At 33.0% G+C, this 18,271-nt stretch overlaps 1 protein-coding gene across 1 annotated transcript in view; it reads left to right on the top strand.

Moving 5' to 3' along the window:
* The first annotated feature begins 17,136 nt into the window (after positions 1-17,136).
* LOC125068376 (receptor-type guanylate cyclase gcy-1) overlaps positions 17,137-18,271 on the top strand; it is a 67,132-nt gene continuing 65,997 nt past the window's right edge. Inside the window, exon 1 of the mRNA XM_047677475.1 lies at positions 17,137-17,216. Within this exon, the coding sequence (XP_047533431.1) occupies positions 17,213-17,216 (4 nt within the window). The 5' untranslated portion in view covers positions 17,137-17,212. The remainder of the gene's footprint in view (positions 17,217-18,271) is intronic.

Below are 18,271 nucleotides of genomic sequence, written 5' to 3' on the forward strand. Positions count from 1 at the left end.
TTTCGCTTTATCTAGACTTAGTGGTTTAGCAAAGATGTGGTACGAAAGTCTACCCTCACTTCTTTATTCTTGGTCCGATTGGCAAAATAAGTTGTTAGATGCATTTCCTTGCCATGAAAACTATGGTCAACTTTTAAATGATATGCTTTTAAGGAGGGCAAGATTCGGCGATTCATTAGAGGAATATTTTTACGAAAAAAGTGTTCTTTTAAATCGATGTGGTATTAGTGGTAGAAAAGCTGTTGACTGTATTATTTTTGGTATCGATGATCGAACAATTAGAATGGGTGCAGAAGCTGCACAATATGAAGATCCCAATAAGTTATTAACGTTTTTGAAAAGTGTTAAGGTTACAAAAAGAGTAGATAAAACAATTGTTAATAATTCTAATCAAAGTACCCAAAATTTTAATAATATTAAGCGAACATTCCCTGAAAGACGATCTAACGTACATTGTTACAACTGTGGTCAAACTGGCCATTATAGCTCCAAATGTCTTCAACCTATTAAACGTTGCATTAAATGTCGTCTCATTGGTCATTTAGCTAGTGAATGCACAAAAGAAAACACATCTAGTGAAAATAATCAAAACTCTAATTCGGTTAATACAGGAAATAATAGCGATAAAACTGTTATGAATATAAATAGTTCGAATGATGATGAAAAATACTACAAGAAAGCTTTCGTTAATGGTGTTATGGTAGAGTCGTTTGTTGATTTAGGTAGTAGAAAAACATTATTACGCGAGACCGAAGCCCGAAAAATATTGAGTACGTGGAATAAAAGTAATACTAACACTTTAGTAGGGTTCGGTAATTCGACCGTCACACCAATAGGTAGCAGTGATGCGCAAGTCATTGTTGACGGTGTTTCTGGTATAACAGAGATTCTTATTGTACCTGATATATATTTGCCAAAATATCCAATGTTAATTGGTCATTCGTATACTGAACAAAGTCATATTGTCATAATTAAAACTAGTGATACTTTAGAAATCATTACTAATATAAATGAAAGGGACATTGAAAAATTCGATATTAAATTAAAATCTAATGTTGTTATTAATGGATTGACAATAGTTGATGTTTATTGTGAGCCAAATTATAAAGGTGAATTGTATATAGAAGGAGGTCTAAGATTAGAACCGATAAAGAATATTTTGTGTTAAAGGGGTTATATACGATTGATAGTGATAATAGTAAAATACTTATTAAATCTAAACCAAATTCAAATGTTACGTTATTACAAGGAGATACAATAGCAAGAGCATTTAAAATAAAACAAAAACCAGAGTTAAGTGAAAACGTGTTGCGTATCGAAGAAGAAAATTTATGTGAATTTGATAATACTAAAGATAATATAGAAGATAAAGATATAATAATAGACAATAGTATAGAAAAACAATATCGTGATATGTTAATAACATTGTTAAATAATTATAGAAACTGTTTCGCTTTTAATTTAAGAGAATTAGGTTGTACTAAAGATGGAGAGCTCAATATTAAATTAACCGATGATCGACCAATTGTGTATAGACCTTATCGTTTGTCGTTTGATGAAAAAAAAGTAGTTAGGAATATGATTGACGAGATGATGACAGCTGGTATAATACGTGAATCAAATTCTCAATTTGCTAGTCCAATAATTATCGTTAAAAAAGAAAACTGGCGATCGGAGATTGTGTGTTGATTTTAGGGCGCTTAATCAGAAAACCGATGTAGTAAAAAAATTTTCCTCGCCCCACCTCACAACAAAATATTCGTCAGTTTTTAGGATTAGCTAACTTTTTTAGAAGATTCATTAAAAATTTTTCCATTATAGCCAGACCATTAACTCAATTGCTTAAAAAGGATAGTAAATTTATATGGACCGATGATCAAGAAAACGCTTTTGTTCAACTGAAATCTAAACTAAGTGCAAGACCGACTATGGCTTTATATGATCAGCATGCGGAAACAGAATTACATACGGATGCGTGTAAAATAGGTATTGGTGCTATCTTACTCTAACGATCTGGTTCGGGACCATTCCGTGCCGTAGCTTACTTTAGTCGTCAAACTTCCCATGATGAACAACGGTTTACGTCCTACGATCTAGAAACGCTCGCGGTTATTTGCGCTTTACAACGTTTTAGGGTTTATTTACTTGGTCTAGAATTTAAAATTGTAACGGACTGTAATTCATTGCGAGCTACTTTTGAGAAACGTGACCTTATTCCCCGTGTCGCGAGATGGTGGAGCCAACTTCAAGAATTTAATTGTCGCATTGAGTATAGAGCCGGTAACAAAATGAGTCATGCAGATGCTTTGAGTCGTAATCCCGTTAATAATAATAAAGATAATAATATAACGTTAGGAGATTCTGTCTTTACTATTAATTGCAATGACTGGTTAGCTACTGTTCAAAACACTGATCCAAAATTAAAACGTTTTATTGATATCCTCACAGACAAACAAACTGACGAAGTAACTGACATGAAAAAATAATTACCGTTATATAAATGAACATTTATATAGGAAAACCGATTCAGGGTTAAAATGGGTAGTTCCCAAAGAATCTAGATGGCGAATCGTTAAGCAGTGTCATGATGATATAGGTCATGTGGGAATAGATAAGGCCCTGGCAAAGATCTCTAGCGACTATTGGTTTCCAAAAATGAGGCCATTTGTTCAAAAATATGTGCGTTGGTGTCTAGACTGTGCCTACCATAAAGCTCCTGCGGGTAAACCAGAGGGGTTTTTAAACCCGATACCAAAAATTCCAAGCCCATTTCATACAATCTATTTGGATCGTTTAGGTCCTTTCGTACGAAGCCGAAACCGAAATACCTATTTACTTGTTGTAATTGATGCATTTTCAAAATTTATATTGATAAAACCAGTTCGCGGCACTGATACAAAATATGTAATATCAGTATTAAAAGATATCTTTTATACTTTTAGTGTTCCAAACAGACTAATATCAGATAGGGGTAGTAGTTTTACGAGTCTTGCATTTAAAAAATTCATGAATGAGTTAAATATTAAACATGTTATGAATGCTGTGTCGACCCCCCCGAGCTAACGGGCAGGTTGAGAGATACAACCGCACTATAACAGAATCATTAGCAGTTGAAAATAACAATTGTCCTGAAAATCGTTGGGATGATCATGTACCTAAAATTCAGTGGTCTTTAAATAATACATTCAACAAAGGAATTGGACGTACACCGGCTGAAGTACTGTTTGGTTTTAAAATGGTTAGCATGTCAGATAGTCGTATTAACGGTACAATCAATGATGATCTAGAGCGCGTAGTAGAAAGCAGAGATTCTATCCGCAACGAAGTAATAAATCATATATCTAAAAACCAAAAATATCAAAAAGAACAATTTGATAAACACAGAAAGCCACCACGTACATATCAAATTGGCGATCTCGTTCGTATTTCACGTAATCAACCTTCGACGGGTCAAAGTAAAAAGCTCCTACCTAAATTTCAGGGCCCATATAAAATAACAAAAATATTTGACAACGATAGGTATGAAATCGAAGATACACCGATAACAAAAAAAAGTAAAAGTAGCTATAAAGCGGTTGTTGCTGTTGATAAAATTCAGCCTTGGGTAATGTTCGATCGTCTTTCAAAGGATAGCGATAGCAATGAAAATGATAAGTCAAACGAGTCTAATAGTTCAAGTGACTCTAAATCTGATTGTGATGTTGAATCTAGTTAATAATGAATAACGAATAAATATGTATAAATGTTTATGTAAAAATATAATTAAGGAATTGTATGAAAATTAATGTAAGTTAAGGTTAAGAACTGAATTATATATAAATAATAATTAACTTGTTTATGGTTATAAATTATAAAAAAAAAGCGAATGTGTAATTTATAATTGATTAAGGATTTAATATTATATTGAGTCATGTTTATTTAATCAGTAAGTAGATTCGGTGGGCAGATTGCCCTAGTAGACGGGCAGATTGCCCTAGTAGACGGGCAGATTGCCCTAGTAGCCGGGCAGATTGCCCTAGTAGGCGGGCAGATTGCCCTAGTAGCCGGGCAGATTGCCCTAGTAGCCGGGCAGATTGCCCTAGAAGCCGGGCAGATTGCCCTAGTAGCCGGGCAGATTGCCCTAGTAGCCGGGCAGATTGCCCTAGAAGCCGGGCAGATTGCCCTAGTAGCCGGGCAGATTGCCCTAGTAGCCGGGCAGATTGCCCTAGTAGCCGGGCAGATTGCCCTAGTAGCCGGGCAGATTGCCCTATATGTATAATAGTTGTAGTAATTATATATTAATAATTTTAGTTATGTATGTTATGTCTTGCTGTTATTTTTTTTTCTTTTTTTTTCTTTTCTTTCTTTTTTGGAAACACGAGGTCGTGTTTCGGTGCAGGACGGCCGAACTGTAAGAAATTTATATGTACCCACAAATTTTTACTAAAATATTGTTATGTTAAGTGTATAAAAAGAGCGGTCAAATCATTGTTAGGCAGTCGGTCGTTATGCTGCTTGTCGTAAGGTTCGATCCGTGAGAACCGTACATGTAAAAACGCGAATATAAAGTTGTTAAAAATTGTAGTTATGAAGCGTAAGAGTGGAAACTATGTCCAATTTGTGAATTGTGTAAAACTACGTATTGTGTAATATTGTGTATTGTGGAAGTTTATTGTATTCAGTGAGTGATAATTTATGGAGAATGATTAAAAAGTGTTAAAGTGCAGTTGGTGTTTTTATTATAACCGCTACCCTTCTGAGATTATTTATCAGCTATGAGTATCAGATTTTCTCATAAAATAACAAATGGTTAACCAAAAAAATATTAAATGTAGAATGATTATTCTTACTTAATCATCGAAAATCACGGCCCGATTATAAAGAGACTAGAGGAAGTCGATTTACAGTAGCGGTTCACAGTAACAGCCTGTATATTTCCCACTACTGGGCTACTGGGCTAAGGCGTCCTCTCCCTTTTGAGCAAAAGGTTTGGAGCATAGTCCAGCACGCTGTTCCAATGCGGCGGCGGACGCACATGTGGCAGAATATCGTTGAATACACATGCAGGTTTCCTTACGATGTTTTCCTTCACCGCCGAGTACTAGATTAATTATAAAAACAAATTAAGCACATGAATGTTCATTGGTGCTTGCCTGGGTTTTAACCCGCAATCATCGGTTAAGATCCATGCGTGTTCCAACCACGGGGCCATCTCGGCACTGACAGTAGCAGTTGAAGTCAACTAATGTTATACCAAATATCAGTTCAGTGACTCACTTTTTCTCCTTTTTTCGCTTGGCAGTTAATGTGTAATTGTTATAAGCTAAAATTATGAAATAAGAATAAAAAATAAAATGCTCGAAAATTTTTTGTTTTTCTCGATTTTTCAATAATTATTGTTGTAGAATGTCACCCAAGCGAAATAGTATTTACGTAACCTAAACAAAAGCTTAAGATTTTTCGTCAAGAAATTGTTCATAAAGAATATTAATAGGAATTCAAAAAGATTGTAAAACATTATAAATATCGGAATTAACGAGAAAATATCCCGTGAAAATTAATTTTCCTCCATCCATCTAACATTATTATGACTCAATTACCTATTACGGATTTTGCCAAAACATTCCCGATGTTTCATATTTATTGAATAAGAATCATTTTATGGCAATTGCTGTCTTTTAATAATGAAATGAACTTCATGGAAATTTGTGGTCTATTGGTGTTTTAATATAAACTCATGCAGTGCGTACATATTTTTACAAGACTGTCCTAAAAAGGAGCGTAATGTTTTTGCGGTTAATGTATGTTTGAGTTTAGTTAGTTTAGTTAGTTTAGTAAGATATATTAACCATTCCATGCATCGCCCATGCGCCACCAACCTTGGGAACTAAAATGTTATGTCCCTTGTGCCTGTAGTTACACTGGCTCACTCACCCTTTAAGCCGGTACACAACAATACTGAGTACTGTTGTTTGACGGTGGAATATCCGATGAGTAAGTGGTACCTACCCAGATGGGCTTGCACAATCACCACCAAGTTGTATCGTTAGAATTATGATTATATGCATTATTCCAATTCTTGATTGACTCTGGCTATAAATTAATTTTATAATATATAGAGTTGGGCTATAAGGACAGATATTGTATAATTTTATTATTTTTAAAGTGCAACATTGAGGGGGATATTAGTAACACTTGCAACGTTTGTCGAACGTGCAACGAAAATGAAACACGTCTAACATTTCACTTGCGCTGAATTGCTCACGTTCTTTTATATCTGTTTGTCTGTAACTTTAGTTTTTCTAATATTGTATGATTATTATAATAAATAAAGTTTTTATTTTTTATTTCATCACTTACATAGTCTTTGCGCTACATCACATGGTACCCAATTGAGTAGACAATTTTGCTTGTAGTAGAAGGTAACGATCTTCCATACACCATAACTGAAACAATTTATATAAAATATTTTATTACGAGAAAGAGGAATCCTTCATTAGCTTTTTGAAGATTTTTTAAAATTAATACTTAATAGCAACTGAGTTTAAGAAAATCCGCAGAGCTACACTATCATTCATTGGACACACACACACACACACACACACACACACATATATACCTGTAAACTTAAATATCTTTGCCTCTTGGTCTCTTTGAAATTAGCCGCCGCGCCAAAATATATTTCGGAGCACAATGATAAAAAAATATATTAAATTCATAATTAATGTGTTTAATGATGATCAGAATTCAATGTATTTCTTAAGGTATTTGATTGTGTTAAATTACTAATCGTTAAGGCATTCATTGGAGATGACGTAATTTCGATCAGATCGAGGTATAAGTATTCGATTTCCGTTATCAGCATTTCTGACCTTTTTACCTTCCACTAAAACCACATTATCCTAATTTTACGTGAAACATATTAATCCTTGATGACTAACTTTTATTACTGTACTAGTTTTCGCGCACGGCCACGCCCGCGTCTTAGGGTAGTGATAGGTTATAGGTATTAAAAAGAGCCCATGGATATCTTTCCTAGATGTTCAAGCATGTTTTATAACAAATTTCATCAAATTCAGTTAAGCGATTTAATCCTAAAAGCGTAACGGACAACAATTATAATATTAGTATAGATATTAAAAAATCTAAAGTCGATTTTTTATAGAAAATGTACAAAAAAAACGTGTAACTGGCATTTAGAGTTGCGAATTTTAAGTTTATTCGATTTTAGTTTGTAGTTTTAGGTATGTTATATAGCAACAGGAAATAGACAAACATTATAGTACAAAGATAGTGTATGTAGAAGTGTATGTAGAAGTGTGTCTATGTGTGACAAATAGAATTTATATTTATAATTAATATATATTTTTCTTTGTCCTTCATCATGTCATTTGTAGAATAGCTAGTGAATATCTCTCTAGCATTATAACATTAAAACTATTCCATATTTTTTATGGGTTTGCAGACGAGCATATGGGACACCTGGTGGTAAGTGGTCACCACCAATATACAATGGCGTTGTAAAAAATATTAACCAATCCATACATCGCCTATGCGCCACCAACCTTGGGAACTAAATTGTCATGTCCCTTGGGTTTGTAGTTACACTAGCTCACTCACCCTTCAATCCGGAACACAACAATACTGAATGCTATTGTTTGGCTGTAGAATATCTGATGAGTGGAACCTACCCAGACGGGCTTGCACAAAGCCCTAAGACCAAGTAAATATATTTTAGTTGCAGTGGTTAGTTGTATTTAGTGATGTCTCTTGGAAGTATTTTAGTTACACCGACCCTTAACGGAAATTAGTTAACTGTGATGGAGAAATTATAGTGCACTAAAATGTGAGCAAACACGATGCACTCCTATGCACAACCATCCGACACGAAGGGAGAAAGTACAGATGCAAACGTCGCATCGGCAACGGCTTTCAGCTTTCAGAGTTTTAACTATGAAATAAAGTAAATAATATGTAATAATTCCATATACCATTAAAAAAAATTGTACATACAACCTGTATGAAGTTGCGAAGTTCGATACTCCTCTAAAAGTCAAAGTCAAAATCTCGCTTCAATGTAGAAGCAATACACTTATTAAGTGTCAAAAAAATCTTATCAGGGTGGACTTCAGACTTCAGAAGAACCGGCGAAGGAAACTCTTGTTTTTATAACAGTAAATTTTATTTACAATACTAACAGTATAGTAATAAAAATTTACTGTTATATATAGTTTTATTTACTATACTATTATTTATATCTATTTATAACGACGCGAAGGCGATCATCTAATTCTCAAGGCGTCGTATCATCTAATTCAACTTCTAAAATTGCTGGTAAAGAGAATATCTTGACAGAATTGGTATAAAATTGTGAAATAAATCTTGTGAACATACCCTTACAAAATTGACGGATCGACTATTCGCTTCATCGGTTAAATGTCCTCAATTCTACCTATATTACCGTGACTAAAGTGTAAGTATAATCGAAAAAGTTTGATTAAATTGGATTGGTATTAATACAGTTATATACATTTATTGATAGCTTTTTTTTATGAAGTCAGTAAGGTAGACTGGTAGAACGGAACAGTGAGAAATATCAACATTTCCTTACATTTTCCGAGCGCTACCAACCTTGGGAACTGAAATGTTATGTCTTTTGTACCGGTAGGTTGGTTGATTCGGAGTTTGGGCCATCCCGTCTAGTTCCATCAACTCACCATATTATAATCTATCGCCTTTTACTTGACAGCATGCTGAATTGTGTTGTGTTTCGGTTTGAGGGCTGAGCGAGCCGGTGTAACTACAGGCACAAGGGATATAACATCTTGGTTCCCAAGGTTGGTGACGCAATGGTAACACCATTAATAAATACATGATGCACCTTACACGATGTATGGTTTGGTTAATATTACAGCGGTGACCACTGACCATCAGGTAATCTATGTATATCATAAAAAAAAAAAAATAGTTGTATAGGGGTATGAAATTGCGAACTTCGACACTCCTGTAAAATTCAAAGTCCAAAATCTTGATTCAATGTAGAAGCATTAAACTAACTCATTGAGTGTCAAAAATAAAATCGGCCACTAGTTCAGAAAGAAACACCACAAACCTGAGAAGAACCGGCGAACGAAACTCCTTTTTTTGCACAAGAAATTTTATTTATAAAAAAATTTTTCATATCTATTTCAAACGGCCTGAAGGCGATCATTTCATTCTCAGGGTGTGTTATCATCTATGGAGTTTTCAGCTGTTCTTTGGTCGTTTCTGATATCATGCATCAGCTAAGGAGAGCGAGGATATTAATAATTATTAGCGTAAATACTTATATATTAAGATTTTATAGTCCGTAAGTGGGAGTGACTTAGCTCGTTTTTGGGATTAGCCATCGTTTCTGGTTTTAGTAAGAACGATATAATATAAAATTTAATAAATGTCCGAGGGAACATGCTTTAAATACTTACTAATATTATAAAAGCAAAAGTAACTATGTCTTTATATCTGTTGCTATTTCACGACCAAACTACTGAACCGAAATTTGATGAAATTTTGTATGAAGTAATTAACTCCAAGTAAGAACATTGACTATATATAAGTACTTTTAATGCCTAGCACCTTACGAAAAACCCCGACGAAGCCGTGGGCGACTACTAGTTATTAATATAGAAAATAATCTTACGCTATTTTTATACTAATAATAAATATAAAATAAATAAACAAAACCGTTTTAGGAGGCGACAAGATTGTAATGGAATATTCACACGGGTTAACAAGATGTTGTACAAAATATTCCTTAGATATTAATCAAGTTAATCAAACAATGCGAGTACATGCTTACATTTAATCATGGCGGATGCGATATCGATGGCGCTTATATTTGTCATATTAACTCGGTTGAGGTATTTGTGAATCACTGATAAATAATAAAGAAACGATAAATATGTCATACTTTAATGATTTTTCAGTAGAATGAGAAAAAATATATGTATGTCCAACTGCATACATATATTTTTGTGTTAGATGTGGTTTACAATTTTTCTTATTTACTAAACATCAACAGTCATCATCATCAAGACTCTGATCTCGTCCTTAAAAGACGTGGCCCTGAATACTGACTGATTTTTTTTAATGTTATATATTATTCTAAATATTGAAATATTTCTAGATATAGGTTATATATATATATATATTCTGTACTTTCATTATTATTTTTTTCTCAAGTGGCAGATTATCATCTGCTAAATGCAAGTTTCCTTACGTTGTTTTCCATCATTGCCGAGAATTATAAGAACTCGAATATTCAATGGTCCCATCGTCCTATTGAAACTAATCACCATGAAGAATGAGTTAGTATATATTGATTACATATTCAATTAAATCATATATATATCGAGGAACGAGCCAACCATTTGTTAATACGATCAAGATGCCTCGGTGTTGCTATTTAATAAATTCTCGATATAGAAATATCAAGTGGACAATTGGATGGAATCGATTTTGCGAAACGACAACACTGCCTTTTTTGAATGGAACTGTCATTCATTAATTTGTTATTACCGATTTGATTCCGTAAAATGAGATATTGAGAAGTCCGTTAACGGGATTATTTTGAGCACCGAGTAATGGAGAAGCGATCTGAGCCCGAACGTGCGGAGGATGCGACATATATTAATAGCGTAAGCCGATTTTTGTCTCAGCGATTATGGGACGATAACTGCACATAAAAAGTCGGATATGGTCTCATTTTGAACAGCTCCAGCCGTAAATATGCAGAAAAATAAAGAGGATTCTTGATTGCAATTTACTCAATTGTTAAAATTCAACAAAGAATTAATTTTAGGTAGAGGAAAAAAGGTTCATACCTTAGTCATTAAAAATCTTTTGAATATAACATTTAAAGATACAAATATAATGATGAAGAATATTATCAAAGGTTTCGAATTTACAGTATTATAAATGATAATGTAATTTGAATCAATGACAAACTAAATGAGATTATTAAAATGTTATGTATTAAGAAAATGATTTTCCATTTAATCACAAGTGATTCAGCCGTCGCGTGCCAATGAATGATATTTCTTATCACGACGGATGTGGTATCAATGACGGTTACAATATTGATTTTGTAACCGTCGATGAGTCACTGATAGTATCGTCTTCGGAGACTGAAAAATCTATAAAAATAACTACTGAGTCAAGTGATTCAATAAGCTTGTGGATACAAAGTTAATTTAATCCAATATTTACTGAACTGAATAAATAAAGTTGAACTAGCCACATGTACGTTTATTACAAAATATTCTTGAGCTATTGACATGATACAGTTGGAAATTTAAATATTAGATTTATTTACATTGAAGAAATAAAAAGTAAATACAAAACAAAATTGACCGCGTGGAATAGCGGCAAGTATGCCAGCATTTCCCCAATGAATCGCAATTTTGATTCTGGGTAAAAAAATAACCAGACACTCACCAATGGACGCTATGTTGGGATAGTTTATTTTATAAAGGTGTTTGGACTCTAAGGTCAATAAAGGTTATATCAGTAGTTTTAATATATAAATTTACAACAAAATACATTACATTACTCTTAACCGAATGTTAGGGACTCAAATCATAATTAGCACTACTTATTATTCATGTGCTTAATTCATCTCGTGCTCGGCGGTGAAACATGATGAGGAAACCTACGTGTGTACGGAAAATCATGTATCCACGGAGCTGCATTGGAGCAGCCTTTTGCAATTAGCTACAAAACCTCCTCATACAGGAGAGGAGACCGAATTCCAACTGTGAAAAATGTATGACTTCTACTTTACTAAATAACATAAAAATTTGAAGATACATTTTTTTTTATTCGATTGTTCTACAGTACTATTCACTGAAAGCTTTTTAAAAGAGCTTATTCACCAAAAGCATTCGCGTGTGATACAACAAATAGGAGTTCGATTGGATAGGTATTCGTGCTATAGAATATATTGGCCTGGTATTGCAACGTTCAAATTGTTCGTAAATATGTAAAATGTGTCTAGGCACTTAAATCGAAATTCGAATTCGACGAAAATATACACGAACAAAGAAAGTATTGAGCGTCCAAGCGGGTTGTTAATACAATTATTTGTTTTTGTTGATTTCGAATATAATAATACCGACGAAAATAAATTTCTATTTGAAATTTAAAGCAATTGTTTTTAATTGCAAGCATAATTAATAATAATCTACTTATTAATAATAAAATCATTATTATTTATATAAATAATATTATATGGAATTTTTATTTACTTACTACTTTAACACATACTCACTAATTTACTGTTGACGATAGAATACGTGGTGAGTACCCACTCATCGCATACTCTAGCGTCATACAGCACACTTACTATTGTTGTATTCCGATTTACAAGGTAAATTAACCAGCTTAACTAACACGCAAAGGACATGACATGTTAGTTCCCAAGAGTAGTGCAGCATTAGCGATATAGGAAGAAGTAAAAAAAGTGTAGTTACGACACGAATATTTTACAATTTAAAAATAAGATACGGTTGTTGTTTGTTATAGCGCAAACGTATAAAGACGGCCGTGACCACTTACCATCAGATGACATTTGAAATTCTACCTACCATTTAGCCAACCTAAAAGCGAATACCTCTGGTTTTTATCCTCATTCACTGGAGATAAGATTATTGCCCAATAAGCGAAATTAAGACATGATTCTAACATAATATGACTAAACATTTGTAACTAATTCCGCTAAATCGTCATCTTTGATATGGATTTCAATATTTACATATAAAACTACGTCTAATTCATTCACTCTTGTGTTAAGAGTACATAAATATCAAATGCAATAACAATCAAGATTAAAAAAGGCATTAAATTAAAAATGGCAGGCAAACCGTCAATTAAAAATCCCGCTTCAAACTTCCGGGTCAATAGCACAAATGAAATACCTATCCTGATAAACAAAACTCTAAAACGATTTACTCCAATAAGTCACGTGGTTAGATTTAATTTGCATGATATTTAAAATTATATCACACATAGCACGACTCGGTTCAACAATGTCAATATGAGAACCTATATAAACAAATGGCGTTCGAAAGTGGGTCAGTAGGGGTCACTCATCTGACATCAATTAACTTCTTAATTTGTCGTAAACAAATAGACTTAGGGAATGATTACAAAATGGATACCGTCTGACTTCCTCGTTTACTTTTGCTGGTTGATTGTGAAAACAAATCGAGTAAACACACTCTTGAATTAACACTATATTTCTTATCGAAGCTGAAATTAGATCTTGGGAAAATTTTATTTTACTCTTTTTGGTTTAAGAAACAAAATTTCACAATAGGGCGATGAGAATGATAAAACGGACAGGAGCTGATGATTGGCAATCCATGGTGTTGGAGTTTAATTTATTCCATTTATAAAAGGAAAAATGGTTATGGTATATCCACCTATATGATATATAATAGTCTGGAAATGCGACAAAACCCGCCCTGAACTTAAGAACTTTCAACGAGTGTGCCAAAATAGCCGAGTAATAAGAAATCATAAATTTATCCGAACATTGTGTGAGTACAAACTCAGGCAAGCATCACGAAATTTTCATTGTATTATCATGATCAGAATCTAATGTTCAGTTAGCTGGAGTTTTAGAAAATATTCCAACAACTTAGAAAATGTATTCAGTTTGTATTCGCAGTAAATTGGAGTTTGAGACTCCCATTCCTCGAAAAGCAATATTTTCACCATTGGTACATCAAAGAGAGTGTCAGTGTGTTTCTGCTTACTCTTCACTCCTGTATCAACTACTTATCTATAAAGTATCTATTGAGAAAACTCACCGTGATCGAAATAATTCAAGAGGACATCACTATCTAAGGATTCACTTTTATCAATAATAAGTTCAACCTGACCCTAAATTGCTGTAGATATCAGTACTCTGTATGTAGTGTTCCAGTAAGATGAGTGAGTGAGCCAGTGTAATCACAGGCACAAGGGACATAACATCTTAGTTCCCAAGGTTGGTGGCGCATAGGTGATGTAATAAATGGTTAATTTTTCTTATAGCGCCTTTGTCTATGGTCAGTGGTGACCACTTACTATCAGGTGGCCCATATGCTTGTCCGCCAATCAATGCCATAAAAAAAAGCTAATGGTTTTAGTGATGGTGTTGGTGTGAGTTTAAGCTGCTGCGTTTCTTGCTGGATCTTATTGATAGAATCTGCATTCCGAACCGGTGGTAGCGTTAGTTTTAATATAGTACTGTAAAATGATGACTCAAAAGTGCTTGCTCACTAGAATAAAGTATATTTTGATTTTGATTGATTTGCTAAGGCTAAGGTTTCAATGTAATAAAACACGTTTTATTTCTCGAGAGAGATATGGCTTTAAGTAATTAAAGTTAGCAAACAAATATAAAACTAATTTAAATGTTAAAACCACGTGTCTTAATTACTGATATTAATATGTTTTCAGTGATCGTTCATAAGCCCACTAAATCTCATTAATCTGTTGGCAATAAACTAATAAGTTGAGTGAAAATTTTACATTCTAGTACCCTCCCTATTTGAAAAAGGAATATAATTGTCTCACTGGGCTAAGGCCCCGCTTCTTTTGGGCTAATTCGATCACACAGCTCCAATGCTGATTGATTGGATGTTTATGTGGCAGTATTTTTTTTTCTAGTTACTCATGCAACGTTTAATTTGCGATCTATTTCTTCGCAGCCAAACACAAGATATATTATAAAAAATGAAATGGATAATACCGGTGTTTGAACCGCCAATAACTGTTACTTCACTTACTTCTTTTAGTTGATTTATTTTTATTTATTTTATATGCTTTGAGACTAATAAAATAATACCTAACAGCCAATTTGATGTTTGCAAAAAACAATATGAAATGCTCTTATCCTCTACATGAGGGATATATACACTGGCAATTTTCGAATGATTTCAAAGCCTGCAGTGCATACCCCGTTGGTGCGCAATGAGTTTGCCACAAATTGTGCTATGGAGGCCATCTTATACTCTCATACAATAATGATATCGTCGAAGGATTCGAACATTGATACAATGGATATAGATTTATTTGAAATAAGATTTCAAAACCGTCAATCTATGGGATAAAACAAACAATGAATCCTCCCAAATTCGACGTTATAACTGCTTTCATTTTCTCTGATTGATGTGACGAGGCACAAAACGAGCAGTACTGAGTTTTCATGAAAAATCATTCTATTATTCATTTTTCAAAATGCGAGTCGCTCGCCGCCCACGGATGGCGAAAATTTGCGCACCCGCGGCGTGTTATATGCGCGCTTGCCACGAATTCGCAACAAACTCGCAGGGATCTCTTTTCGTTTTGAACTTGCTCGTAAATCGTGAGTTTTTTTATTCTATAGGTGGCAAACGAGCAGGAGGCTCATCTGATGTAAAGTGACTACCACCGTCCATGGACATCTGCAACACCGGGGGCTTGCAGGTGCGTTGCCGGCCTTTTTTTGAAGGTTCCCAAATCGTATCGGTTCGGAAAAACCGCCAGCTGGTTCCACAGAGTGGTTGTGCAAGGCAGAAAATGTCTTAAAAATCAGTATTGGTCAGTGTGATAACAGCCTAACCAAATATATCCAAACTCAATAAAATAATAAATTTTGCCAACAATTAGTGGACATTTTTTTAAATAGAAATAGTAAAAATCAAACGCCATCCTTAAAATTTATATCGTTATATTTGATGTTAAAAATGAATAGATAACAAATTATATATGAATGATATATATAATATACTTTACTTTTTAAGTCCCAAATCGTAGGTTCACCTCTAGACATATTTGTTAAAATAAAATACATGTACGATATCCTGTATGGGCGAGCATGAGCGAGGTTAATATTAAAACGGATCAAAGGTCGATATTCTATTACACTCTAAACGTTTCTGTATAAGAAAACGGTTGTTTTTTTTCTAAATAAAAAATATCCTATATTTTATCTCCTAGGCGTGTTAGGCTAGTTTCAAGATATAGCAAAAAATGCTGTAAAAGATGGGTTTGATTTTGATCTTTTCGGGAATCGAATTCGTTGATTGTTAAGCTGAACACACGTTATCACATTTCATATACAACAATACACGTAACATAAGAACATGAGCTTTTAAATGTTTTTGTTTGAGTAGTAAATATTTAAATTACCAAATTAAATTTTATGTTGATTTTACGTTACGCGGATTAAGTAAAGCTATCACAAAACTTTAATTACGTAATAGTTCAGAGTTATTGTGAATCGTTTCATTTAACGCTTCACCTTAATTTTCCAAATTCATAGCCAGATTTTTTTAATTTTTAAATTTAGACCTTTAATGCATAAAAAATAATATAAAAGGCATTATTACTGCTCATCTTTTGTAAATTTTCAGTACACTCAAGAAGGAATCATACGTAGGAGATATATATATGACGTCATGATTAAAATCTAAATTATAATGTAAAGTGAAAACTGATATATCCGAAACTGTATATCTTTAATACATTGGTAAAAGTAACAGCCTATAAGTGTCCTACTGCTGGGCAGGGGCGTCCTATTCCTTTTGAGGGGGAGGTTTATTCATATACTATATTGACACTCTTTATCAAAGTTAGAGTCGAAGTCGACTTTTTATTCAATATAAAGCCGTTAAAATTGATTATTTATAGTCAAAAATCTACCAACGGTTCGGAAACAAACTCCTCGGACCTGAGAAGAACCGGCGAAAGAAGCCACACACAAAATAAACCCACTAAGGGGTTATTTTTAAATTCATATTTTACAATTATTCTTTGCATATAATAAAAAAAAAAGAAAATTTTTGTTTTTTTAAACAGCCTGGAGGCGATCATATACCTGAATAATGACACAATTTATTTTTGAATAATAAAAACACTTGTTAATTTGTTTTTGACTTTTTTTTTTATATATAATCTTAACTTTCTTAATTTTCAACCACAATACACATATATTAAAACAATGTATTTTAAAATTCACATTATTCATGTTTCTTAACAAAAAATAGCCTTAAAACTGTTGCATATCAATAGTATATCGTGTATTCGGTGACAAATAAATTCCTCCCTCAATGAAGCGATGAGTTTTCATTCAGTATTATTTCATCCCCCGTGGAGGGTGCACGGTTTCGCTTTCGGTCACACAGTAGAAAAAGTTAGCGAATATTTTTATACACGACATTTTCAAATGGGTACGTACAAAATCAAATTTATTCATTTAATTATAAATTCATTCATTTAAACACTGAAAGATTTTTTTATACGGATCAAACTAAATTTAAAGTTTAATTGGTAAATATAAGCCTTTAGGTTATAATAAATTTATCATTTAATCGCTTCATTAATACTAATACTATATATATATATACATACATATTATTATAGAGCGTGTAATTATTAATCGTTGCTTTTTAAAAAAGTTTAAATTAGTAGATGCCAATAGTAAGTAGGTAAATGTATATAAGTATGAAAGAGATAATGAGTTTCTTGTCGATTCTTTGCAATAATCTAATTTTTTAAAAATGGTTGCTATGTTTACCTATAATTTTAAAGATTTTGCAGTTACAACGATTGTACTGTACTGTATCGTATTGTACTTTTAACGATAATCTTCATACTTAAATATAAATCATACTTTAAAACGGTTTAATTTATAAGATTTATTACACAATATAATGATACATAACTAAAAATATTTCTATGTAATCACTTGATTTAACGGTTAGCTTACTATTAAATTTCATCTTGAACATGACGATTCAAAAATGCTTTTCGGAGCGTTATTGAATAAACGATATTTTGGTTTTACAACGAACATATTATGTGAAGTGCTCGTGAAACATTTCCATATTCATACTATTATTGTTACATTATGAGCAATTAAGTATAATTGATTTAATTTTACCATATAATATTCTGTATGAACAAGAATACCGAACCATAATGAGTCCAGTTCTGATATTGAAATGATATTTTTTTTTAAATATATCTAGATCTTATGACAAACAAACAAATATGTCGTACATAGGGTATTATTAATACTTCCCACTGCTGGGTTTTTGTTTTAGAATATTTAATACAAATATAACATTACTTGAGTGATTCGTAAATGTTTGTGTAAACTCAAATATACATACATGTTAAAGGTAGATTATAATTTAAAACATATAAATCCCGAGTTGTCCCGCTATAAAATCCATTTCTTTAGCGATGGAAACGCAGAATTCAAATTGATTCCACGTGTACG

The sequence above is a fragment of the Vanessa atalanta genome, chromosome 13 (assembly GCF_905147765.1).
Source record: "Vanessa atalanta chromosome 13, ilVanAtal1.2, whole genome shotgun sequence".
NCBI classification, from domain to species: domain Eukaryota; kingdom Metazoa; phylum Arthropoda; class Insecta; order Lepidoptera; family Nymphalidae; genus Vanessa; species Vanessa atalanta.